Source organism: Lutjanus erythropterus, chromosome 15 (assembly GCF_056507025.1).
Source record: "Lutjanus erythropterus isolate fLutEry1 chromosome 15, fLutEry1.hap2, whole genome shotgun sequence".
In the NCBI taxonomy this organism is placed as follows: domain Eukaryota; kingdom Metazoa; phylum Chordata; class Actinopteri; order Lutjaniformes; family Lutjanidae; genus Lutjanus; species Lutjanus erythropterus.
The window spans coordinates 30,128,723-30,155,040 of NC_139331.1; the positions used below are offsets into that span (position 1 = coordinate 30,128,723).

At 40.3% G+C, this 26,318-nt stretch overlaps 1 protein-coding gene across 2 annotated transcripts in view; it reads right to left on the reverse strand.

Moving 5' to 3' along the window:
* Positions 1–26,318, reverse strand: part of afdna (afadin, adherens junction formation factor a) — a 123,404-nt gene that overhangs the window by 11,685 nt on the left and 85,401 nt on the right. Inside the window, exons 24-36 of one of the 2 annotated variants that reach the window (XM_084737951.1) lie at positions 19,682–19,747; positions 19,482–19,555; positions 15,823–15,941; positions 13,160–13,360; positions 12,547–12,638; positions 12,131–12,325; positions 10,849–10,993; positions 10,198–10,606; positions 9,808–10,061; positions 9,507–9,721; positions 8,525–8,704; positions 5,956–5,994; positions 3,298–3,432 (exon numbers count right to left, since the gene is read on the reverse strand). In XM_084737951.1, the coding sequence (XP_084594077.1) occupies positions 3,298–3,432; positions 5,956–5,994; positions 8,525–8,704; positions 9,507–9,721; positions 9,808–10,061; positions 10,198–10,606; positions 10,849–10,993; positions 12,131–12,325; positions 12,547–12,638; positions 13,160–13,360; positions 15,823–15,941; positions 19,482–19,555; positions 19,682–19,747 (2,124 nt within the window). The remainder of the gene's footprint in view (positions 1–3,297; positions 3,433–5,955; positions 5,995–8,524; positions 8,705–9,506; positions 9,722–9,807; positions 10,062–10,197; positions 10,607–10,848; positions 10,994–12,130; positions 12,326–12,546; positions 12,639–13,159; positions 13,361–15,822; positions 15,942–19,481; positions 19,556–19,681; positions 19,748–26,318) is intronic. The other variant, XM_084737952.1, reaches the window with a different exon arrangement.

Sequence of the window (26,318 nt, forward strand, 5' to 3'; positions counted from 1 at the left end):
ATCAATTAGTAGTTTGGTCATTAACATGTCAGAAAAAAATATCGATCGGTGTCTCCCAAAGTCCAGGATGACGTCCTCAAATGTCTTGTTTTGCTCAGAGAGGAGTAAAGAAACCAGCAAATATTCACATTTAAGAAACTAGAATAAGAGAGATTTGAATTCTTTTCCTTAAAAACCACTTAAACTGATTAATTTAATAATTTAATAATACTCGATTATTTATTGCAGCTCGAGCGCCTAGCACAAAGCATATCTGAGTACAGGAAACAGGAAAAGAAAGAATTGAGATTCCAAAATGGGCAGGACTTAGAAAGGGTCAGTTAGCCAAAGACACATCAGTTCGTCACCATCAGCCATGATTTGTTGTTCCAGGAATTTCCTCGTTAAAGCTTCCAACTTCAAACTTTGACTGGAACGCAGCAGGATTTTATCATCCTATCGCTGACAAGTCCAACATGTTTTCATTTTTCAAGTTTTTATAAATCAACCAAACCAAAACTCTACTCTGACTGGTCAAACAGCTCCGTCAATCTGAGGATACTGGAGGACGAACTTGTCCCAAACGGTCCACGCTCCCTAAAAACCTGACCGGACACTTTGCTGGCTGCAAACAGTAAACCAGCTGTGCTTCCTGGACCACCCTGTCTACCACCGTCTCCCCTCCCCTCGTCACTGTGGGAGTGTATGAGTGTGTGCACAAACTATGTGTCCATATGGTTTACACTCTTATGGTTTTGTGGGTAGCTTTTTCTTTCTTTTTTTTTTTTTAACTCGAGCCCACCCTGCGTCTCCAGCGGCTGAGCTCTGGTATCTACACTTCAGCGAGAGGCCTGTGATGTTACACACAAATCTACAACTGCAGGAATGTGTTTGGATTTCTGGGTTTTGGAGCTCGACCAGCTGCTCCGGGTCAATCTTCTGAAGTCAGATTATCTTCGCGTTTTTTTTTTTTTTGGTCCATTTCATGTGAGATCGTATATGTCCTCAAAACAGAGCGGTCTCTAGTGCTGTGGATGTATCCGAGCTGCTTTTTGATGGTTGGATCAGCCCAGTTGGAATCTGAAGAAACTGGGAGGGATTAGTGGGTGTGTGGGTTCTGAATGAGTGGGTTTCTGAATATGTACGGTATGGATGGCTGAGGGCGGGAATGAGGCAGGTGGGTGGGTGGATGTAGATTTCTGTGTGTTTTCGCATGTGTGTGTGCATGGATATGAACTCAACATAAAGGATGTGGTTTTTTTTTGGGGGAGAGAAAAAGTGGGAGGGTGGGCGGCATTCCCTACACATAGTTTCTAGAGCGATGCTGGATGGAAATGGTCACAACAACAAAATAAAATAAACATAAAAATACAAAACCTCACGAAACCATAACCGCTTCCCCAATGAACTGAAATAACTGAACTTCCTGACACACACCGACAACAACGACAACATGATGGGAGTCCCATGCTTAAGGTGGGTGGGAGCACATTACATGACACGGCAACACATCACATAGGGTGGGGGGGTGCACAGGATGAGGACATGCAGTTGGACATCATACACAGTACACAAACAGCATCAGATTAACAGTCAAAACATCTTAAAAACATTTTTTTTTCTCTCTCTTCTGTCACTTTCAAATGTTCAACAATGCTAAAACTGTCTCAACAATTAAACAACGGAGTTTTAAACGACCAGTGGTGCGATCGGCGGTCAACAGCTCACAGGACAAATGCGCCGAAATAATGGCATCATGGTGACATCAGTGGACACGACACGCGATGATTAAAAAAAACACTGAATATGACTGGTTTAACACACACAGACAGAGATGGGTGGGTGGACGCCAGATCAGACGACTGGTCATTTAAAACTTTCAAAGTACAAAATCAGGTCAAATTTAAAAATATTTCTACATTTTAACATGTTATAGGAACGTGTAGCCTCTCCAAGTTAAAACTAGAACTCTAAAAAAGGGAGAAAACACAAATCAAGTCACTTCAGCACACACTTATATAGAGTAGCTTCAGAAATATCCCTTCATTTGTTGCACACTTAACTGTATTTTAAAATATTTTTGGCAATTAAATCTACACTGAATAAACCACAACAACAAGCAAAAACACAAAAACAACAACTTAAACCTCTTTTTTTATTACAATATTAAGTTAGAGGTTAAGACTCTTTGCTCTGATATTCTAATTAAGCTCTGGTGTGTGAGTTACTGAGTGCAGAGTTAAATGCATTTTAATTTAAATCTATAACACAATAAAGTGCACAACAAGTGAAGCTGTCTGAATATTTTACAGAGCCCCTGTACATCCTGGGGTTGGACCTGCATTTTGGGCTAATATTGATTTTCTTTTTTAATCCATACAAGTCAGTAAATGTCATCTACCTTTGATACTTATTTAAAAGTTTAATACAATGCTTCTTTAGGCTTCTTTAGGAAGTAACTGGGGCTGCAAAATCATATTACAGTTATTTTTACAGATATTGCAACTGTGGTATGATTCACAGTTAAAGCAGTAAAGATCATTTTTGCATCACAGTTTTAATTTTCAATGAAAAAAACTATTAAAATCATGATGACGTGACATTTGTTGGGGTCTATACCAAACAAACAGCTCTACATCACTTTATATTAATGCTGCTTTGTCACACATTTTTCCATCATAAAATTGCACAATCTACGATTTGGATATTGCACTTTTAGATAATATTTCGATTAACTGCGCAGCCCGAGAAGTTATTAATTCAAACAATCTACCAAAGCATGTTTTCTGACAGATTTTACCTGACTGATTTATTTGCTTCAGTCATTCATAATGCCTTTTATTTTAAAGGATTAATACAGTTTGCTTAATTCTCTTATTCGCTTTTCTTACCAAGAATCTGGTGAAAAAGATTGATATCACTTTCATGTCTCTTCTAGCTGTAGTACATTTCCCAAAATGCTGAACTATTACTCACAGATATCTAAACTCATTGAGAGTTAATCTATTTGTTAATTCACTTAGTGCCAGTAGTTAAATTTAATAGGTGTAAACTGTTGTTGAACGAGGGTCTAAATATGATTCTAGAGGATTTTCTAGCCTGAAATAGTAAAAAAAAAAAAATCAAGAGAGGATATTTTGATAGATGTAAAAACTCACAGTGGTCCAACCCTGATAGATTTCTGCCCTGTCTTCTCCTGTTATATTGATGGGCTGACTCACAAATAGCTACAGCATCATTACAAAACATCCTACAGTCATTTATTTTCATTAACTGTAACCACACAGCGCCTATAGTTTCACAGACAGACAAACCGACCTTCTCCTCGGCCTCTCGTTTGGCTCTCTCCTCCTCCCTCCACCTCCTCTCCTCCTCCTGCTTTGCTCGCTCCTCCGCCTCCCGCTTGCGAATCTCCTCCAGCTGCTGCTTACGCCGTCGCTCCTCGTCCTGCAACTGATCACGCGCACGCACACACACAGAAGAACATGCCGAAAAGGCACACATGCAGACAAGGAAACAGTTAGTGCAACATGAACCGTACGTCACCCACACAAACTCTGGCAACATTTCCACATCCGGTGATTTCTGTTTAACTGCTCGGACGCTAATGAACGCTAACATGTTGTGTGTGTGTGGTCGTTTGATTTGTCTCACAGGACTGCTCCAGAAGGGAGGAGCAGTGTGCACTGCAAACACACAGCACAGGCTGACACACACACTGCTGAACATGCAGACAGTACACCACCAACGACATGCAACAACAACCAGAACAGGGCAACAGAAACAAAGCAAGCCCCTCTTTCAGCTACTTCAGGTGCATTTGATTTTGTTTTCATACAAAACATTAAAGGGAAAGTTCACCCCAAAATAAAAACACATATTTTTCCTCTTACCTGTAGTGCTATTTATCCATCTAGATTGTTTTGGTGTGAGCAGCAGGGTTTTGGAGATATCGTCTGGCAACTATAAGAGCGCTGAATAGCACTCTGCTTGTGAAACAATCTAGATGGATTAACAGCACTACAGGTAAGAGGAAAAATTTGCGTTTTTGATTTTGGGGTGAACTGTCCCTTTAAAGGTCCTGCTGAACAGGTGAGGAAGAATAAATCAAGCATACCTGAAGTAACTGCAAGCTTTATGGGCTGCTGCAGAAATGTACTGATAACAAAACCATCCCAACACAAACCCAGTGGAATATGATGACGCACAAAACAAACGGACCCTCTCTCAGGGCTGGATGGCAGTTAAAGGGTCAGTTCAACCAAATTACAAAACAACATATTTTGCCACTTACCCCCTGGAGGTATCTATCCAGGCATAAACTGTCCGACACAAATATGATTTAATGTCTTACTGCCTCCACCCAAATGGACAGAAACAGCATTTTGTTTAAGAAAATTATTATTTTACACACCACTTTTTTTTTTTCAAAAATATGTTGAGATCATTCTTATTTAGAAAACATCATGATCATTTACAGTATCATAGTGTGTTGGTTTTCTTATTTAATGTTTTGTTTTAGTTTAATCATTTTTATGTAGCATTATATTTTATAAAATAACGGTATATTGTTTTTGTTTATATCATTCAATGTTTTTCTTCTTGTTTTAATTTTTTTTAATTTATTCAATATATTTGTAGTTATTTTTACTATTATTATTTTGACTTAATATTTGCTTTTTGTTTTTTTTTTATATATGTTTAACTGTAACTTTTGTTCTATTTTGTTATTTATTTTATTTATTTATTTGTTATATTTTTATTTTATTTTGTAAAAGCATTGCTAATACTGCTCCACTGTTTTTGATTTGTACATGTGTATACATAATTTAACCAAAGACAATTCATGCCTTTCTGTTTTTTTAAACACATGTTTAGGTCATGGCAGGTTACTTTTACTTAATTTAATTTTATTAAATAAGGAAAGCACAAGACTTTACATTAAAAGGAAAAAAGACTTTAATGCGATTTAATAAAGAATATTTTTCTCATATTGTTTTTGGATACTGCCATAAATATCGTATCATGGATTTTATGTTGGTAATATCGTACCTTGAGTTTTTGCTATCATTTACACTCTAAATAATTGTAATTACCTTATTTTACAAAAAGATAAACGTAAAAAGAAATTTGTGAGTGCTCACTCTGTGAAAATGCTTCTGGCTGGTAGATTTAATACTGAGACGACGAGTTGACTGTTCCTTCTTCTGTTTTTTTTTAATGTAATATTTTCCGCTCATCACTGCTGTATTGTGATACAGGCAGAAATCTCAAGACACGGATACATAAAACCTGGACTGATAAAATCTGTTACTGGATAAATAACAACAACAAGAGCGAAGTGATAATATATGTGTTTTTGCTTTGGTTGAACGGACGTTTTGAAGAAAGAACACAAAGAGGCTCAGCTGGTCACACACCATGGATGGATGGATGGATGGATGGACACCACAACAACATGAAGTGGCCCTGCGCAGGCAGCGCTGGGGGCTCACAGGACTATCATGCATGGATCTCGACCTGGACGCCCCCTGTGATGCATTCAGCCATGCAGGCGCCACCTCGATATACACTCAAAACAACACTGCTGACAAGAATCACACCGACCTCGGCTCTGCTGCTCTATAAGCACGTAAACAATTGTTTTTCTGTTGCTTTCATGATTTGGAAACTCCCATATTTCACCTCTGATTAACTTCCCTTGGCACCCCCCCAGCAGTTGTTTTGAGTGGACAAAGAGATGGACAGCTTCCCCAGCCAAACAACATCAAGCATCCCAGGACGCCCTCTCCATGACCGGCCGCTCTTTAGTCCTGCCTCCAACCCCCGACCCCACCCCCAATGAGACGACGACAGTAGTCCAGATGGGTGGGGAGAGACAGAGAGGAAACACGGGCAGGTGGGCAGCCCAGACAGAAAACAGGAAGTGATGTAAGGGCAGGGAGAGGATACTCGTCATTAACAGGAAGAACATACCAAGTCTAGAACAGAGATAGCTGGGACAGCATTCTGCTGCTGAAGAAGAAGAAGAAGAAGAGAATAGAGAGTGAGAGGGGAGGCAGACGGGGGGGAGGGAGGAAAAGGAAAATACCCAAATACTGAAAAGGAAGGTGAGGAGGAGATTTCCATAAAACTAAGTCAGCAAAAAGAGGAGGGAAGGTGGGAGGAGAAACTGAGGAGTAAGATAGAAATAAAAGAAGGGGCAGGGAGGACATACAGTAAAGTGAAAACATTGCACTCAACTGTGCTGATTATTGGCTGTTCAAGAGCTCCTTAATCCACCACATCCGAATCCACAAAACCACTGCACCATCTAACCACATCCTAAAATATAGACCACTATTTTTAATTTAATTATTTCACCAAAATTTGGAATATATTGATTTTGAATGGTTAAAACCAAGGTAACTGACTGAAAAAAAATCCAATGTTTGCAACACAAATATTCATTTATTTAGTCAATTTTTGTTTTTAATTACAGGATTAAGTCATTCTGGGCACTTTTTTCCACATTTGTCTCTCCACTACTTCAGCGTTTACTCTTCCTGAGGTTTTGTCTAACCAATAAAGTAGTGCACAACAATGGATGATGTGACTGCAGTAACCTGTTGAGCAAATTTTGAGCCCCTTTTTACCCTCACTTCAATTAATATCCATTAAGAAAAAGGGGCAAAAAATAAATTAAAGTAGTTATGGTCTTAATTATGGTTTAAATTAGTATTAAACAAATCATGCCAAGGATTGGGTTAAGGAGTGTATTTTGTATAGATGGTAAATCCCTCTGGGACAAATGTGTGATTTTAGGCTAAACACTATAAATAACTTGACCTTCCACCATCTGATCTGTCTTTGCCATGTTTACTGTAAACTTACAGCCAGAAAGAGTTTTTTAACAGGAGGACACGGAATTTAGGGTTTAAATGTTGAAAAGTATTTCATTACGGGGAAAAAAAAACAAAACATGCCAACTGATATAAAAGGACACACTCAGCCACACCCTGACGGATTCAACACTGTCCAGCTGTGTCCCAACTACAGCCAAACAGCTACCATACACGGCTGCTGCATCCAGTCATACTAAGACACAGAAACTTAGAATAAATGCTGCATAAGAGCTAACAAGTATGTCAACATTTTAGTTAGTGATGCCCAGTTCAGTTTTTTTTTTGGTTTATATGCTAGGCTCATATATGTTAAAAAGAAAACCACATTTTAAAGACATTGCTTGTGGACCTGTAAAAGCAACACATGGTCGTATCTAAGTTAGCTAATGCTAGCAAAGTACTAACTAGATAGCTAATCTACATCAGTCAATAACTAGCTAGTAAGCTAGTGTTTTGCTAACATGAGCTAACTTAACATGTGGGCTATATGTTGCTTTTACAGGAAGAGAATGAAGTTTGCTCAACTGTCATTGGAGCACAGAGCAAAGAGGGACGGGACTTAGGAAGGGTCTATTAATATACAATTAATTTTGGGGGTGAAGTGCTCCTTTAGTTTGGTTAGTGTGCAACAATAACACCAACCTGTGCCTCTGTAAAAATACAGTATAAATCAAGATGGGATTTATTATCATTCAATACTTCTTGGCATTATTATTAAAGTCTTTATCAGCTCAGGATGCAGAGAACCTTGTTGAGATGGGAGACACTGAGGTCGTAGTTCATTCTTGCTATGCAACACGGCACATATGCTGCATTTGCATATGGGAAAGATGGCAGATACAAGTGAGGAAAAATTCTAACGTCATCAACCTGGGAAAATCTTTAGCGAGGAGTAAGAGCTGATAGTGTCATTCAACTGTAAACTAGTTGTGACACAAGTTGTTGTGTCTCAACACAGCAGGACGCAGCTGTTTGCTGTAAATCATGAACTCCTATAGTCTCTCACTGAGCACATGTGCTTGAGTGCAGGAAACCAAAATCTACAGGAAACGTAAATCACCACATGTTCAAACATACTTACGGCCGTTACACATCGTCAGACTAGGAGTCACACAGTTAAATCCATATGATGTGAATGCAGCATTAACGACATCGTCACCCACACCCGCAACCCTCCCATCCACCCCTCCAGCCAATCAGATTTAAGCAGCTCAGCATGGCAAAGCGATGACAGAAGCATGTTGCAGATGCACATTGCAGGACATTCATAGTGGGAGCGCTGCCACAGAGGAACTCGTTTCCCCCTCTAGCATTTGGAAAGCCGGTTCTGTTTCTCCCCCCATCAGCCTGGTTTCCTGTGGCTCGCCCTTCCTACTCTGAGCTGATGGGCATTCTTACTTGAAAAACACAAGTCAGAATGTTTTATTTCTGTCAAAACAGCCTTTGCACATGATACAATTTCCTGTGCCTCCTTTTTTCATCTTCACTGTTCCCTTCAGCGCTTCCTATAAATGTTTAATTTACGCTTTCCTTCTCTTTTATTCTCTTCTCTCCTTGGTTTTCTTATCATGCTGCTGCTTGATCATCTTTGTCATTCTCTCTTATTTCTCTCTTTCCTCCACCCTTACTGTCCTTTCCTGCCACCACCACCCCCGTCTCACCCTGGCTCTCTTCTCGGCCTCCAGCCTCTGCATGATCATCATGGTGTCCACGTCCTCGTCGTCCTCCTCCTCTTCGTCTTCGTCGCTCTGCTTTGACTCCTGCAGTCGTTTCTGGAACTGCCACTCCAGCATCAGCTTCCTGAGGCGGTCGCTTTCCTCCGCCGTTCGCTCCGGCTTCGCCTGGAAAATAAAGCACGATCAGAATCCATCATTGAGTTTGTAGTTTTTCTGACCAGGTTGTGTTTTGTGTCAAAGTGACTAAGGGGGACAACAGTTTTTGAAACTGGTCCTGTGCTCCAACTGTCCAGAGACCAAATTCGAGTTAGTGATTGTTGGAACAGTGGAAAGACGAACCAAGATGGTTTTGGTGAGTTTTATTTTGTTTGAACAAAGTGTGTTTTGCACTGATAAAATTACGGTTTGGAGTCTGGTGCCTTTAAGGACACTGATAAATTGGCTCTTTCTGGTTAAACAAAAAGGATCTCTTTAAAAAAAATAGTCTGTTTGTTGGGATTCTTTCCGTGATCTTGTCAGACACTTAGAATAAAAATCTGAGACTCTCAGTGGAAAAAACAACCAGCTTGCTTTGTGGCTGACAGCTGCAGTGGTCTCCCTCAATGCTGAACCAATTTCAAAAAGATTTTGTCCCCATAAGTCAATTAAGACACAAAAACATGGGAAAATAGGATCCATGTTTTTTTAAGTTATTTATTTTTTTAATCTTTTTGGTGGGGCTTTTATGCAGCTAAAGGGCATACAAGGGGGAGAGAGTGGGTGGGGTGACATGCTGTAAAGGGTCACAAGTGGGAGTCGAGCCCACAGCCGCTGCAGAGGATTCACAGTCTCAGTACATGGGACACATGGTCCACCAACTTGGCTCCCAGGCCACCAAATATGGTCCATGATGAAAAATACTGAAGATATCCTTTCCTATCCTAAGCTAAAATGAGGGAAAGAAAAACTAAGCTTAAATCGTGTCTACCTGAAGCTCCTGGATCTCTTTGTCCAGCAGGTCGACGATGTGAAGCTGCTGCTGTTTCTCCGCCTTCTCGCGGGCATCTCGTTTCCACGGATCTGGAGACAGACTGTCGCTGGACGTTAGCTCCTCCTTACTGATGGTGATGTACTGAAGGTCTCGCCTCTCGATGGTCCGCGGCTGCTGCTGCGGCAACAGCTCTCTGATCACCGTGTCCATGCCTGCGAGTACATCGCATTTTATTCATCAGATAACTTTGGTTGTAGTTTGCACATAAAATAATATGAAAAATGTTTGGACTCGTTACCAGCAGGGTTGGAGGCACTGGCAGGGGGAGGAACAGCTGATCGCGGAAGACTGGCCAGCTTCTCCGGTCTGGATGGGGGAGGCTGGGGCTGAGGTTGTGGGGGGAGGTAGGGCTGGGGTGGGGCCACAGACTGCAGAGGGGGCTGGTGGTGAGGAGGAGGCATGGACCCTCCGTTGTTGTGAGGTTGGACGGGCATGACGGGGTTGGCCCGGATCTGACCCAGCTTCCTCTCCTGCTCTCTCCTCTTCCTCTCCCTGAAATCACCATCATCAACAGTATTAGCAATCATTATTATCAATGTAATATGAATAATAAAAAAAATAAATGTGCGTATAATACTAAACATTCAGACAAATCTTATAAAACATCAAACATTTTAAAAACGCCCACCTCTCTTCCTCCAGCCGAGCTTTCTCCTTCTCATACCAGCGTTGCTGCTCCTCGCGTTTCTTGCGGTCTGCAGCCTGCTGGGCTGTTACCGGAGCGACGGCAGCGGGAGGTGGCGGGAGCGGTAGGTCAGGTTGGGGGTCATAGGGGTCGTAGGCTTCGGGGTAAGGGGCTGGCGGCGGAGGCGGAGGAGGGGGCAGGTCGGAGCGGGATGGCGGCTGGGCTGAATGTGGTGGCACAGCGTGAGGGGCGTTGGGCGTCTTCCATCGGCCCGGCCCAGTCTTCTGGTTCGCAGTCTTGTTGGAGGAGGAGGAGGAGGTGGAGAAGTTGAGGTGCTCCTGGCTGGACGTGGACGACTCCAACGAGGAGGACACCTGCGGCTGTGGGGCCCAGTGCTCAGGACCTCCTACACCTACAGACACACACAGAAACACAGAAACATTTTATCCTTTTTAACTGATGAAGGAATATTTTGCTTTGTCAATCTGAATTAAATATTGTGATTAATATATATTACATAATCACAAACAATAATGTCAAATTTGATTACATTTTAGAGGAACATTTGGATGAAACCACTAAGCTCTTACATAATTTGACAGTTAATAACATTATCAGGTGCTCCAATCAGTCTCTGGTTCTCTGACTACCTACCTGGTGGTGGACCTCTCTGGTAGTCCAGATCTCTGTGTTGGTAGTCCAGTTCCCGGTGCTGGTAGTCCTGCTGGTAGTGCGGCTGCATGTCTGGCCTCAGACCTCCTGGTGGAGGGTACAACTCCTCCTGGGAGTGGTTAACCCGCTGCGAAGAGACGAAAACATCCAATAAGAGGCGAGAGAAGGGGGAGAGACAATGAACAGAGAGAAAAGCAGAAATGGGATGCAGAGTTTAGAGCAGGAAATATAGGAAAATAAACTTTGGCCAAAACCTTTCATGTGGGGTAAAGTAGAGGGTTTTTCATTTAAAACGAGGGCCTGAGTAGAGCCAGCTGCAAGGAGCTATCAGTTAGTGGCTGAAGTAGCTAAACACCAACAAGTAAACCTCTGTCCATCAGAAAACTTTCTAAATCAGCCCAAGTTGAGGTGGAGCAGCAGGACATGAGAGGGAAAATTAAAAATTATTTTCTCCATAAATGATGTTCCAGTTTCACCAGAATCAGTGAATTAAGTTCTAAAGATGTGTGCTTGTGAACAGTAATCAGTCCCAAGAGGCACTCTGCCTCTAATCCATGTCTCATTTGCAGTCTGATAAACAGGAAATTAACCAAATTCAGTGCCCCGTGTCACTATTTTCCATGCTACAACAGTCTTCAGAAGCACATAGGGTGCTGTAGCCTCACACAGCCTGACTGATTTCTGACCTAACTGGCCAGCTAGCAGCTAAAGTAGCTGCTACCAACACGTAAATCTGTGTGGCAATCGGAAAACTTTGTAGAGTAAAATAGCTTTTTTTAGAGTTAAGGCAAAGCAGCCGGAAGACCAGAAAATATTCTCTCTGTGATATATAATTAATTTTCACCAAAATCAGTTAAGCATAAAGGGCCAGTACAAGATATATAAGGAATACTGAGCTTGAATCGAGCACAATAGGTCCCCAGGCAGCAGATGATGCAAAGTAACGTTCAGTTGAAGGATTCAAACATTTCCTGACTTTCTGAGGGATCATTTTTCTTCTTCAGTATGTTTGATTCTACAAATCGTATGAGGGGAAAACAAATAAAATCTACTGGTTTACACAACACATGAAGCAAAGAAGTTGAAAACTACAGTTGAATGTGCATACACTCGTTACTTTCAGACGGTAAGTTTGTAAAATGTCTTCACCGACTGTACCGCAGAAGTTACTGAATGATTAACTAAAATTATTTTGCTACTATTTTAGGTATTTTCTGATAATATTTACAAAGTGGCTTCAACAAGTTGGCGTATGTTGCTCTACCTGCATGCTGTTGTGGATGTTGTCAACCACAGGGAGGCGTTCTCTGTCCTCCATGCCCTGCCAGTGCTGCGTGGGCGCCTGCCCAGGACCAACAACCCGATCCTGGCTCTTGGAGGCCGGGATGGTGAAGTACTCCCTGGGGTAGGTCTGGGTGGGGATGGGGTAGGCTTCTGGACGGGGAGGGGAGGGCTCATCCTGGCGAATAAAAACAGAAATGACTGCGTGAAAGGAAAATATTTGGGACACCTTCCCAAAACTAAACAGGCAACACATTGTCTGGAGTTGTTTTGATGAAACATTATTTCTCAGCTCTGTTCTAGATACTGTGTGTTCTCGCGTGTTGGCGTCGTTCTGGTCTCATCTGGTCTGCTGGAGAACTCCACATAAAGACGCCCATGGCTTCAATAGTTACTTACGTCCGCGCACAGGTTGCCGGTGGAGACGGAGGTGATCTTAGTGCCGGGTCCTCCTGGGTACACCGCTTTGCCTGCAGGACTCTGGCCCTGATCTGATGACGGGGATGAAAAGATGGTTGTTTTTGTGAGGTTAAAGGCAGTCATTTACAAATACAACAACATTAAGAATTATACTATGAATAAGGGAGCAAAAGAGTCATTAACAGATCCCAAATTACCCAAACTGGTAACTGAGAGTGTTTTGGGTTTTTTTTTTGCAGACAGTGTTATTGCCAAACGGTACTGCGACACTGTTTTCATATCAGGGTGGAGTACTTTAAGAATAACACCAGAGTAGTTTTACTTTTTTTTCCCCATCACTGTCCATGCTAAACCCAGCGTCTTATTTACCACAGACACTTTCCATTTTTTAATTTGATCAAAGCCTGATTTTCTGTATCTGCTCAAGTTGCGTCCTAGATCAGGAGGTGGAGTCAAAGGTGGATTTAAAGACATTTCATGCTGATGCTCAATGCAATGTATGTAGGCTTGAATACAGATAAACTGGACAGGTTCATGTAGTTAATCTTCTGCTTCTAAGTGTATAAATATCTTCCTAAGCAGGAGAGCTTACTGGCGACATTGGGGCTGGAGCGGTGGTCGGCTCGGTTCTTGAGGAGTCGATCTTCGCCGCTCATCTTCTTTGGTTCGGGGTAAGAATCCCAGCCGGCCTGTGGACTCTCCGGAGAGCCGTTCTGCACCGAGCTGTTGTACAACTCAAAGCCTTCGCTCTTTGGTCGCAGTTTCCCGTTCTTGTCTCGGCCTCGGTCTGATGCTGCACACAAATTAGGACAAACAGGAGAAAGGGAGAGAAAGGATGTTATATGTTATGGTACTTCTCTCTGCTTCTCCAAACTAGGGGTGTGCCAACTGCCATCTACTGCAGGTAATACACTGACTAAGGTTAAGTTCCTCATACAATCCCTCTAAAAAAAAAAAAACTAATTAAATGATCCCTTTAAGTGCACCAATTTCTTTCCCTTTCAGTCACCAGGTTTTCTTCTTTGAGGCCTCATTCTGTGAGAATCTACACCTCAATCTGTCAAGTTTCCTAACATTAAGTTTACTAGAGAATGACCAGCTTCCTTCACTGCCTGGTCTTTAAAGTTCTCTGTCTGCTCTGGAAAACACACTGTGGTCGAGGGAATTCGGGAGAAACACCCGTCATCGTGGACCACAGAGCTACCCGGCCAGAAGACTTCCTTAATGAATCTAGGGTCACATTCCTGCAGACAAAGACCTGCACACAGCCAGACAACCCAGTAAACTCCATGCCATGTGTGTGTTTGTGTGTGTCTGGACGCACATGCAGCTCGTCTCACACACACACATATCTGGCTACGGCCACAAACACTCATTATATCCTTCAGTCTGCAAGCTGGTTTTTTACTGCGCTGCAGAGAAGACAACAAGGACTCAGTGTCTGGACAAGTCTGCTTTCATCCACAACACCAAATTACTGGCATTAACTAATGGTGGGACTAACAATAGTCCATTCATTACAGCCATTAAACAGCAAAATCTGAAGTGTTTAGGAAGCCAAATATATGACCGAGTGATCTTTTTAAATTGCTTTTAATTTAAGACTTTAATGTTCATGGTTGTAGAAGGACAATGAGTGAAACAGCTGAAATACCGCTCTTTATCCAGTTTTTTCCTCCTGCAAGCCTCGGCAGTATCTAAACTGAAAGCTTCTCATGTTCAGTTGTAAATAATGAAAGCTAATGCTATAAAAGGAAACTTCTTCAGGAGCCAGGCTGTTACAGTTATCAAATATACTACAAGTGTGCACAACGCTATGTGAATGTATTTGCAGTTAGAATTATACTATGTGAAATGTTGAAGGTGAAATGAATGCTTTTCCAAAATGAAAATAAAATTGGAAATACAATATGTACTTCTACTGTTCAGTACTAAAAGTGGACCTATGGTTTAATTATTGTTTTATCAGCTGATTATTTTATCAACTAATTAGTTGACTTTTTGGTCTATTAAATATCCAAAAACAGAGAAAAACCCATCAAAAATATTTAGGCCACACTTTGAGATATTTAAATGAACTGTTCTGTTCAGTACACAGATCCCCCCCACACACACACAAAATACTGAATTTATAATAATACAAATAAAGAGAAAATCAGCTAATCCTCACAGTAGAGAAGCTGAAATGAAAAAGATCAATATTTTTGCTTGGCAAATGGCCACATAATTATTCCTTAATCAATAATTTTGCACATGAATGTTCTGTCAAGGAAATATTCAATTCATCAAAAAATGTTTCAGCTCTGCAAATTATCATTGAGCACCACTCATTTACAAGATAAAAAGTTCTTCTAAAAATCAGAAAATTTCATTTTTAAAAAATCCAGATTAAAGACAATAATTTGGTTTTGTTTCTTACATTAAGTCCATCTAATCACCACAGTATAATATGTCTTAAACTATTGTACATATATTATTTTTATGATTCTAGGATGCCTAGACAACATCTGGCAAAGGGACTGCAAATGAAAACTAGCCTTTAACTAACTCTGGTGCATTTACATTAGTTTGAATGTTGATACATTTACATCGTCCCTTTTAAATAAATAAATCATATTAAATTAATGCATTTTTAATCTTGAATCTGGACTCAAGAGAACCCTGAAAATATAAAAACACTATGTCAAAAGTGAGTATAAAAGAAACTATAAAATGAGGCTAGGGCTGGAACTACAATTATTTTTACTTTCCCGTAATCTGTTGATTATTTTTTTGTTTATTTGATTAGTCGTTTGATCTATAAAATGATGGAAAACTGTGAAAAATGTCAATTAGTGTTCCCTAAATTCTAAGGTGACGTCCACAAATTTCTTGTTTTGTTCACAACCCAAAGATATTCAGTTTATAGTCAGAGAGGAAGAATTTTGATTTTTTTTTTCTTTTAAAAAATGCCTCATTAACTATTAATAAATTATCAAAGTAGCCGCCTAATGGTTAATAGTTGGATATATAACGATTGACAATTAATCAATGAATCAATTTATCGATGCAGCTCTAGTCAGAAGTGAATTTGTGGTATAAAAGAAATGTAAAATGCAGCAGTGAAAATTTAACTGTAAAATTAACTGTAAAAGACACCGATGCAAACAGCACCAGACTAGCTTTTGTATAAGCCCCTCTGAACATTTTGCATGTGTATAGGTGTGTGTGTGTGTGTGTGTGTGTGTGTGTGTGTGTGTGTGTGTGTATGCTCACCTCTTGGCATCATGGGACTGGGCTGGTTGAGGAGTGTAGCCAGTCCATGGTAAATGGCTCCCTGCTTGGCGACCTCCAGAGTCACAACTGAGCCCGTCCTCGTCATCAGCTCTGCTGCCCTGAACACACAGACAGAGAGGGGGGGGGGGGGGAGAGAGAGACAAAGAGAGAGAGAGAACATGAATATGAAAACTTCCAACACAACTTCAAGGGATCTGACACACTTAAACTATTCTCTGTGGTGTAGACATTAAATTAATATAATACACATCAATATTTAAATGTCAAATGTAACTGAACTGAGCTTTTTAAAACTTCATCTTTGAAACGATCAGAGCAGAGCGTGAAGTCAGTTCTTGGTACACTGTGATCTTTACTTTATGATAACACTGTGCTGAAGCTGTGTCACGTGACACACACACAGATCCCATTAAAGGTAAACTGACAGGTGGTTCAGTCTGGTAGTTTTGATACGAAACCGCAGACTAAATAAAAAGCAAGGTAGGTATTGGACGAATACTGTATGAAGAGTTAACTGATCGGTTAAAACGTGTCCTGGATTTACTTTATTATACAAACCCCAATTCCAAAAAAGTTGGGGCAAAAAAGTAAATAAAAACAGAATGCAATAATTTGTAAATACTTTTTGACTTGTATTTAATTGAATGCAGTAGAAAGACTAAGTATTTAATGTTCAAACTGATGCCTGATGCTAATTTGATGCCTGCAACATGTTCCGAAAAAGTTGTGACAGAGGCCTGTTTACCACCGTGATACATCAGCTTTTCTTTTAACAACACTCAGTACGTGTTTGGGAACTGAGGACACTAACTGTTGAAGTTTTCAGAGTAAAATTCTTCCTCATTCTTGCTTGATATGACTTTAGTCGCTCAACAGTCCAGGGTCTGTTTTTAACAATTAAAAGTTCTGAAAGACACAAAGTCATTTTGTAAACATAAGTATTAATTTAACATATATTGATCCTGATGTGGCAGCGTTGAAAACTGTACTTGACTATACTTTTTTTTTTTTATTAGACCTAAAGAGTCCCACAATGAGCCACGAAAATCATGAAAAATTTCCTTTTAAGAGGCAGAAACCTCAAGCAGATATGTAGTAAAAGTGCACCACTACCGAAAATTACTACTTTTAGTCATTATGGGAAAACATCAGTAAAGTTTGTGTCTCCTGGCATCGAAAGGGGCAAAAAAAAAAAAAAAACCAGAAGACCTTTATGAACCAGAGGCAGGATTATATTTGTCACTGCCAGAGACTCACTTCACTTTAATTTGGGTGCAATCCTGCTGTGTCACACACACACACACACACACACACACACACACACACACACACATACACAGTACCCATGTTCTTTAACAGCCACATGTGCACAGGGCTTTAACCAAATCCTTTAAATAGCTGAAGGGCAGATCACACAAGGTAATGAGCCATGTGTGTGTGATTGGATGGAACTCGGGGAATGCAACGTCAACTGCCTGATGCTGAGCAGAGAACACGCTCTAAACCCACATTTGGAAATATCACAGGATTTAGCTTTTACATAAACATATACCAGCAGACCTGAAGGCTGCAAATCATGTTTAATCTTAACCCTGTTGAGGAGGAGGAGAGGAGATGACCACAGGATGATACCATGAACCGAAACCCTCAGAAATACAGAGGAAAATGATCTGATTAACTCTTAGTGCGTGTACTGTGAGATCGGCCTGATATGATGAACCCCCACCCCCACCCCCCACCCCACCTGCTACCTGCTGCACGCTAAAGCAATTAAACAAGTGATGTGTAAATCCAGTTTGACCTCTTGCTGCTGACAACAACCCTGAACATCAAGCCTGTACACGCCGAGGGAGAGGAATAACTGGATTAATCTGAGCGGGGCGTTAGCCACCGAGCGCTTCACGGCTGTTTCCAAAACACACTGTACACACCCTCCCTCTGCCTGTGCCGCGTGTTCCAGACGCGTTGAACATTTTGTCTCTTTTTTTTTTTTTTTTTTTTTTCAAACGAGGACAAATGGGATGCAATAAACCTCAAGAGTGTCTCAACTCTGAGGTTTCCAAGATGTGGTTATCTGATGTCACATCAACATGATACTTTACTTTTCAAATGTTTTCAGTTCTCAAAATAGAATTCAAACTGAGTTTCATGATGGCATGACCATAAATACGTCAGTGCTGTGTGGTGGGTGGTTATGGAAGCCCTGAGAGGCAAGTGAGGAAAAAAAAAAACATTCTGGTGATCCCTTTTCTAATCCTGATCTAAATTGTTTTCTCTCCTGTTTTTATGATTTAAAGACAAGTGAAAAAGTTTTGTCTTAGGTTCCTTACGGCCCTGTGTCCATATAGTTTTACCAACTTTTTACAATAAGGGATGAGCACATACAGCAGCAAGCAACCACCAAGGGAAAAGCCATTGTGCTCAGTGTTTTTTTTTTCAGAGCGCTCTGCCTTTTTTGTGCAGTTGCTCTGAGCACTTTAAGTTGAAAGTCTCTGAACTTTTCAGACAGGCACTGGCAAATATTAGACAGAGACTCATCACTGTCCATGTCAGACACAAACTGTCATAACAGAGACAGAAAAGGCAATTTGTTGGCAAAGATCAGTCGGACACTGTACTTACCCCTCTGTTAATGTTAAAGTTGGCTACCTAGTTAATGTCAATCGTAGTGTCAAACCCACACACAGCACTGTTTTCTCTCACCGCTCATACGCTTCATCCCAGCGCTCCCAACCACTCTGCCAGAGGTTTTCTGCTGGAAGAAAACCCTACATGGAAATGGGGCTTTAATTTGTTGCAACTAACAAATATTTTCATTTTCACTGATTAATCTGCCGATTATTTCTCACTTAATCGATTAGTTATTTGGTCTATAAAGTGTCAGAAAATGGTGAAAAATGTCAATCAGTGTTTCCCAAAGCCCAAGAAGACGTCCTCAAATGTCTTATTTTGTCCACAATTCAGAGAATTTTGACTTTTCTTTGTAACAAAATACTCAAAGTGATTGATTAATAACCAAAATTGATAACTGAATAATTGTTGTAGCTATATTTTAATTTCTCCATTTGCTCTAAACACAAAGAACATATATTGTGTGTTAACAAGTTATATAACGTTACTACCATGTCTTTCTTTTGGCTAGAAATGTATTTTAATTGGTGTTTATTTGCTGGTCTGAATACATCTGAAAAAGATGCTGACAAAAAAAGGTTAATCTGCCAAACCTTAGTTTTTTTCACAGATGAAAAAATTTAGGAACTTAAAAAGATTATTCTAGTGCAACCTTTTTTTTTTTTTTTTAACAAAAAAATGAGTCAGCACAATTTTTTTCCTCATGTGCCCTCAGGGCTTCCGTAGGTGGTTGAGTATGTAAAGACAAAAATAACATGTTCACCCACATTTTCTCTGTGCTGCTTCATAGAGAAATCACTGGATGTCTTGAAGGTTTAATCACAGTGTACACGTGTCAAATGGGAACTTCTCCATTTCTAATTTGCAACTGGAAATCAGCACAAGTGGACATTTCGCTGGCAGCACATTACAGTGATTTCTGGCCACTGAAGCATTCAATTATTTTCTCCCCAACAAACTGAGGCAGCCAAAAACAATATCATTACTAATTTGACCACTGAGTTTACCTCTCTTGTGATAGGCCAACCAGACTGCGCCCATCCACGCTCAACAACTGGTCACCTGCAGCCAAACGACCGTCCTGTATAAACACAAACACACATACCGCAGAGTGAGTCACTGTGTATGTTTTTCCACATAATTTTATGTCACGGTTTCACATTGTGTGTGTGTTTGTGTGTGTGTGTGTGTGCGTGTGTGTACTGACCACATCAGCTGCTCCTCCTTTGACAACAGACTTGATGTAGATGCCGAGCTTCTCCTGACCAGCACCCTGCAGGGACAGAGAGAGAGAGAGAGAGAGATGAACCTACTGTATGTGACCCAACAAAAAAAAACAAAAAAATATACTTTTCACATTTTGTTTCAAGTCATTTCAACAGGGTGAGCGATTTAAAAAGTCTGTTTCACAGAACAAATCTGTCTGAGATCAGTACAAATCCATTTTAAAGAAATGACTGTGGACGAGTCATGAAAAGATCACAAGTGGCATTCTTGTATTGTTAGTAAAACAAATAAATAAATAAGACAAATAACATTAAAGCCGACACAATATTGTAGTGTGGTGACGTCTTGGTGGCCCATAAGGTGGTCACACTGGTTTTACTTATTCTCGTGTGGCTTAACCCATTTTTTCCTCCTGTTTCTCTGAACATGTTCTACTGAAACAGGTACAAACATGCTTTCAAACTCTGCCTCAAACAAAGGAAGGCGATGTGAAACCAGCTACAGTTTTTTCCAAGAGGCCAGAGATTTAGGTTTGTTGCCTGAAGCACTTTTCCATTAACTGAAAAAAAAAAGACACCCACTAACTGGGTTTGTTTTGTACCATTATCACTTCTCATTATCATGAGGCACTTTCTCCAAGTCAAACATAACAGATAATTAAGGGATACTGTATGTATATGTATGTAAATATGTATGTAAATATGACAAATGTTACAATAATAATAATTAGCATCTGTCATCACATTTTATAACATCATCACTCAAAAACAAATCCTTGACCAAAATCCCCAATTTGAACTAAGATATTCATCAGATTCATCCTCTTTAAAATTAAATAATCTTTCTTTCATGAACGTTCATCAAGGTTAATGTAATTCATGGCGCTGTTAGATTTTTTGCTGGTACTGGACATAAAATGGAAAAATCTAAATTTAAATGTCAACAATTGCAACTGAACAACAAAACCATCCATAATGTTTTGCACCACAGACATGCTTGATCCCAAAAGTCGGTCTCTGGTCCTTCGAACTTTTTCACCTTCACACATCCTGCATGTTGTGACTGACAGCTATGATTGTTCAGAGTTCAATGAGCAGTCTCACACGTCTCTTAGCTACGGCAGACAGCTGATTCAGACGGCAACACCAGTAACATCCAGCAACACCGACTGGGTGTCTGGACCAGAACGGAGTCTGGCACCACAAGGAATTTAAAAACAGACATTTATTCAAAACTATTAAAGAGAGCTGACAATGAACACAACACGGTTGGATTCAGGAGACTTTGCTGTGTGAGGGTGAGTTAGTGCCCATGGCAGGTCTAACTGTCACTCCTGTGAAGGCTCAAATAATGCTGAAGGTTACATACAGGCTCTGGAGCAACATGTGCTGCCATACAGACAGCAGCGTTGTTTTGTAGTAAAAGAGTTTGGGTACTCTGGGCCGGCCTGTCTGCAATCATTTACTGGAAATCTTCAACAGAACGGAGTCCAGCACCACCAAGAATTTAAAAACACACATTTATGCACAGCTATTAAAGAGTGTTGACACTGAGCAGAGTGTGGTTGGATTGGAAAACTTTCTTGAGCGCCTGGCCTCTTTTATCTGAGGTAACAAGTTCACCGACATGTCAAACTGAAACATCCAAGAGAATTCCCATTTATAGAGAACTGGCAGCAGTCATACACACTCACAAGTGCCTTTATGTTCCTTTTCTCTGCTTATATTCTAGTTTTCTTTGCTGCACTTGAGCAATATTTGCTGCTGAAACAATCACATCTCCCCACAGGAATCTGCAGAGATTTATTTTATGTCATAATATTTACTTTAAACCAAATCCCGTCTTTACTGAGTGGCAAGAGAGCAACAAAGAACAGAAATAAAGACAAAACTGTAGCAGAAGCGCACACACATGCGAGACAGAGCTTCTGTGCGAGTGTCTGTGTGGTTTTCTTGTGAAGTTGGGAGGTGGTTTACAGTGCAGCAAAGTGTTGGCATGCTATCAGACGTATCACACACTTTCTTAGCCATCTTGACATGTTTATCCTCCGAGTTTGTGCAACAGTAGAACCAGAAACCAGAAAAATGTATTTCTTTTTAGAGGCACTCCGCTGGGCTAAATATGAAGCTATTTTTTTGACTTCCAACACTTCAAGACGTTAAACACAAATTGCTCTTTTTCATAGTTGGAAAGGCAGCAACGGGCAAACAAAATGACTACCTACAATGTTGCTGACTGAAAACTGAAGACATCCCTTGATTAAATTCAGACTTGCTCCTAGTTTTAAAGCAGATTCAAGTTAATACAGTATAAAGGAGAAACCAAAGCTTATGCAGGCAATACAACAACAAACGTTCAGATGGCACACACACTACCTAGACATTAAGAGTCACAGCATGTCTATAAACTCACTCATAAAACTGTGGAGTGGATTAAAAAGACTCCTAATTGGTGCCATTCATCAGACCTGGCAACGTGGCACAGAGTGTGTGTGTGCGTGTGCGTGTGTGTCTTGTAAAGCACAGGCAGGGGTTACGTTCAGGTTAATAGCTCTTACTGTTTGCAGGTCACACATGTATTCACTGTTTCAGCTGTAGCGGCGAAGAATTTAAACACTTTTATCTTGCTTAAAGTGCAGGGTTTCTGCAGTGTTCAACAAATTAAATTTAAGACTTTTTTAAGACCACATACCATGCTGTTTAACACCATCTTCCACAGTAATATCGATCAAAGAATGCCTGAGAAACAGCAGGTACAATAGGGCATACAATTTACTAAGTGCATGAATTTATTAGCAATTATATCACATTTTATCTGTAAAGCCAGCTGTATATAATTAGTGACTCTTAGTAACATAATTAATCATGTAATGCGACTTAGATTCTGATAGGCAGCAGGCAACTGTTGAATGGATTAAGAAATTAAAGAGTAATTGATGTAAGTTAATGACAAAAAGGAAAATTTCATACTGATGTGATACAATCAAACCTCCAAGAATAGCTAGTAAATGGACCTTGCGGTAAGATTTTCTCAAAGTAAACAACTTCTCAGGAAACATGCGGAGCCATAAAAATCTGAGTTCAAACAGGTTAAAACCAATCAGTTTGTTATATCAAACAATAAGCATTGTGTTGCCTTGTCATCTAAATTAAATATGTTCCTGAGCTTTCACTTTGTGGAACATATTTTTGTTGAGCGTGTTTTGAATGTGGATGACAGCACGTTATTGAAAGCTGGAGTTCTAACAAGAATCTATTTTTATTGATAGTGCGTCCATACAAATTTTCCTGTCTCATTTTCCAAATTAACTCCTATATTTTCGATTTATCAAGCATGTGAACTGAGTGAACAGATGCTCTCCATCATCCACAGATCTTTGTCCCAGTTTCTGCAGCGCATAAAGACAGCAGAGACACCAGGCCTTCAAACTGTCTCACCCGCAATGTTCCAACTCTCTGTCTGTCTGTCCGTATGTGTGTGTTTTTGTGTGTGTATATCATAATGAGGCTGGATTCATGCAGGCATGAATTTCCTGTGAGTGACATTAAGATGAGAGAAGACCAGTGAATCATTCTGACTGTTTTATGTCTGTTGTACATTACAGAAGACTTTAAAGAGCCTCTGTTTCACATGGAGCCACAGCTTCATGCACTTATCCAGAATGGGGATTGGGGCGCCAAAATAGGCTCCACAGACACTTGTGGGAATTTCCTGAATTCCCCGAGGATGTTCAGAGGGACTTTTAGCGAGTTCAAGGGTCCCATAGGGGGTTCAGAGGGGCTACAACTTCTAGCATAAAGTGATACAGTTCAAAAACCGCACTGCAAGTTTATTGTTTATGTGATCATGTCTGCTGCACTGATTTGATTATATGTGATTTTGTAAAGCTGAATTCAGTTCAACACATTGCGTCATGGAGGGTCACCTCTTGTCCTTTGGAGGGGAATTACAGTGGACACATCAGAGAAAGCAGTTTAGCTACAGTAGCTGAAATGAATGTGAAAAGATTGCTGCTTTCCTGGGGTTTCCTGGAGTTGAAATGTGCATTTAGAGATTTTATTTGCATGCTGTTGAAGAATGATCGTGGTACATGCAACCCTCACTACTTCACCACCTTTTGGCGTAATGAAACTGCACCAGTCTACCTTTGCAAACCTGCGCCCACAAAGCTGACTACCAGAGTTGACCCATGACCCACAATTATCTCCAAGTCAGTTCCGCACCCACCCAGACCTGCCTCACAACCCAACCTGTGATTAAACACACATAGACAGTCGCTCACTTTTGTTCTTGGAAAAGCATCTGTCAGCTCGTGCAGCACCTGTACTCCTGCAGCTCGTATCGTATTTTAATGTGCAGCTATCGAAAGCTAGTACTTTGGCACTTTTTACAAGCACCAAAGCCACTGAATACATTATTCTCAAAGTCTCTGATCACACTAAATTTCTCCCAAATGGGATATATTGTCCACAATCTGGTCTTCACCACTGGCTTTTATCTTTATATCATCCATTTTGTTATACTAGTTTGCCTAAACTGCTGTTGGATCAGTGGCATTATTTGTGCAGATGAGGCATCATCCCAATTTTTAAAAATCCTGCCAGTTGATTAGACTTAATAATATTAGCTAATCTGCATGTTAAAAATACAACACAACCATTTTTAGTCATGATTTTTCCAGAAAATAAAATTTGTTCTCACTCACATTTAATGCATTTTTAGCCACATCCATGAATTTAAATAAAGACAAATATATTTTTACCTGTTACGCAACTTTTTTGTGGGTTACCCAGCAGGTTCATCTATTAACAAGCAAGGAAATGCAATACTACTCGCCAATCAGTGTCGTGAATCAGAAATATTGTTAATTTTATGGTAATGTTAAAGCCCAGTGTGTTTCATTACAAATGGATGTGGAGCTCTAGAAATCATACAGTACAATCACTAACAGTAATCATACCTTTGTGTCACAAAAATAGGAAAAAAATCTTATCCACGTAGTTGAGCTATTTAGCTTGATTGTTTTCTAAATGTAAGCAAGCATTAACTGATTGCCGATAATCCTGATTAGCAGCTACAAGGTGCAAAAACATAGTTAAACAAAATCATGCCTGAGGAGCTGGCAAGACACACAAATTGTAAATAAAGTTTTGTGCCATGTAAACACAGAAGAGAACATATAGCTAAACTGTAAAGACAAGGGCATGTTGACACGTGTGCACACAGCAGGTTTGTTGCGATAACGAAGCTGCAAATCTAGTAGCGGAGGTATGAGTCTGGGTCAAAGTGAAAACAGATGTGTCGCTTGTCAGAAGCATCGTCAGTTGATCAAAACAACACATCTTTCCTAGGAAAAGTGGAACCACCAAACAACTTTGGGGCAAAATCCTACAAAACATGTATAACAAAATGTTTCCTGTGAGTGCGCACATGTTCTGCTTACAGAAATCAGTTAGATCCCATAAGAATAGCTGGGATACCTCAGAGAACGTCACCGTTTGATTTACCGTGTTTTAATGGACAGCTCTGGTTCTTTTAAGTGCCCTAACACAACAAATCAAGCACACCTTGAAGCTGCCAGGCCTCTATTAGAGAAGGAATGGTCTGAAGGAGTCTGGAGCTTTAAACATGCTCCCCACTGAAGCCTCCACGACTTTTAATAAGAAAAACAGAACACCTCCATGACGGCGGTTACACTTAACTATTCTTTTAAGTGCAAAACTTTGTCATCCTGTCACGTCAGGCTACATATACTTTACTGTGAGACATTTACGCTCTCTGATCAAATCTTGGCAGTGCTTGAATTGTACTTGGATATACTGTTTGGTGTGGAAAGAAACATGGCCATAATTCTATCAATTTCCTGAGGTTAAGCCTTGCTGGCTGCACACTCAAAATCCCACTCCGAGCACAAGCTTGTAAAGGAACTGCAGAGTGTTTTTCACTCTTTTCAACAAAGCCCACATTCCAACACTACGGAAAAAGAAAAATATCAAGCAGAGAAATCTCTCTTCTGCCCAAAATGACATTCATGCTGGATGTATTATCTACAGTCAGCAACCTGAATACAAACTAACATCAACACACTATGTGAGGACAAGACTGTGATCACAACTAAGGTCAGATCCGGTGCATCTAATGCAGAATAAAAGGTTGTAAAGGTGAGAGAAACAAGTATATATAAATTATGAATTATGTTATTCCTTCTTTAACAACACAAATTTATCCAGTGACCCTGATATGACCCTTTTAATATGTTAAAAATACATAAAATGGGTAATAATAGACTTCAGAATTTTTATTTTGCTCCCATCAGTAAACATAAACCTTCCCCTACAGTGGCTGTTTCAATGCCTCTGCCCACTGACGCAGGTGTTGTCAGTTAGTTTGGTTGATCTGACATCTTCTCAGGTTAAAGTTGGGTGTGGTTTTCTCCTGCAAATCTGCTGAAGTCATGACACTGCATTTACTAAAGAATCGGTGGTTTAAAAAGGGTCGTGTCTTAACAGGTGCAACAAAAGTGAAATGGGAGAATCAAGAAGATGTCAATCAACTGCAGTCTGTACATGCAGAGAAAGTCCTGAGAAGAAAAAAATCGAATCTGCTAAAATAACAAA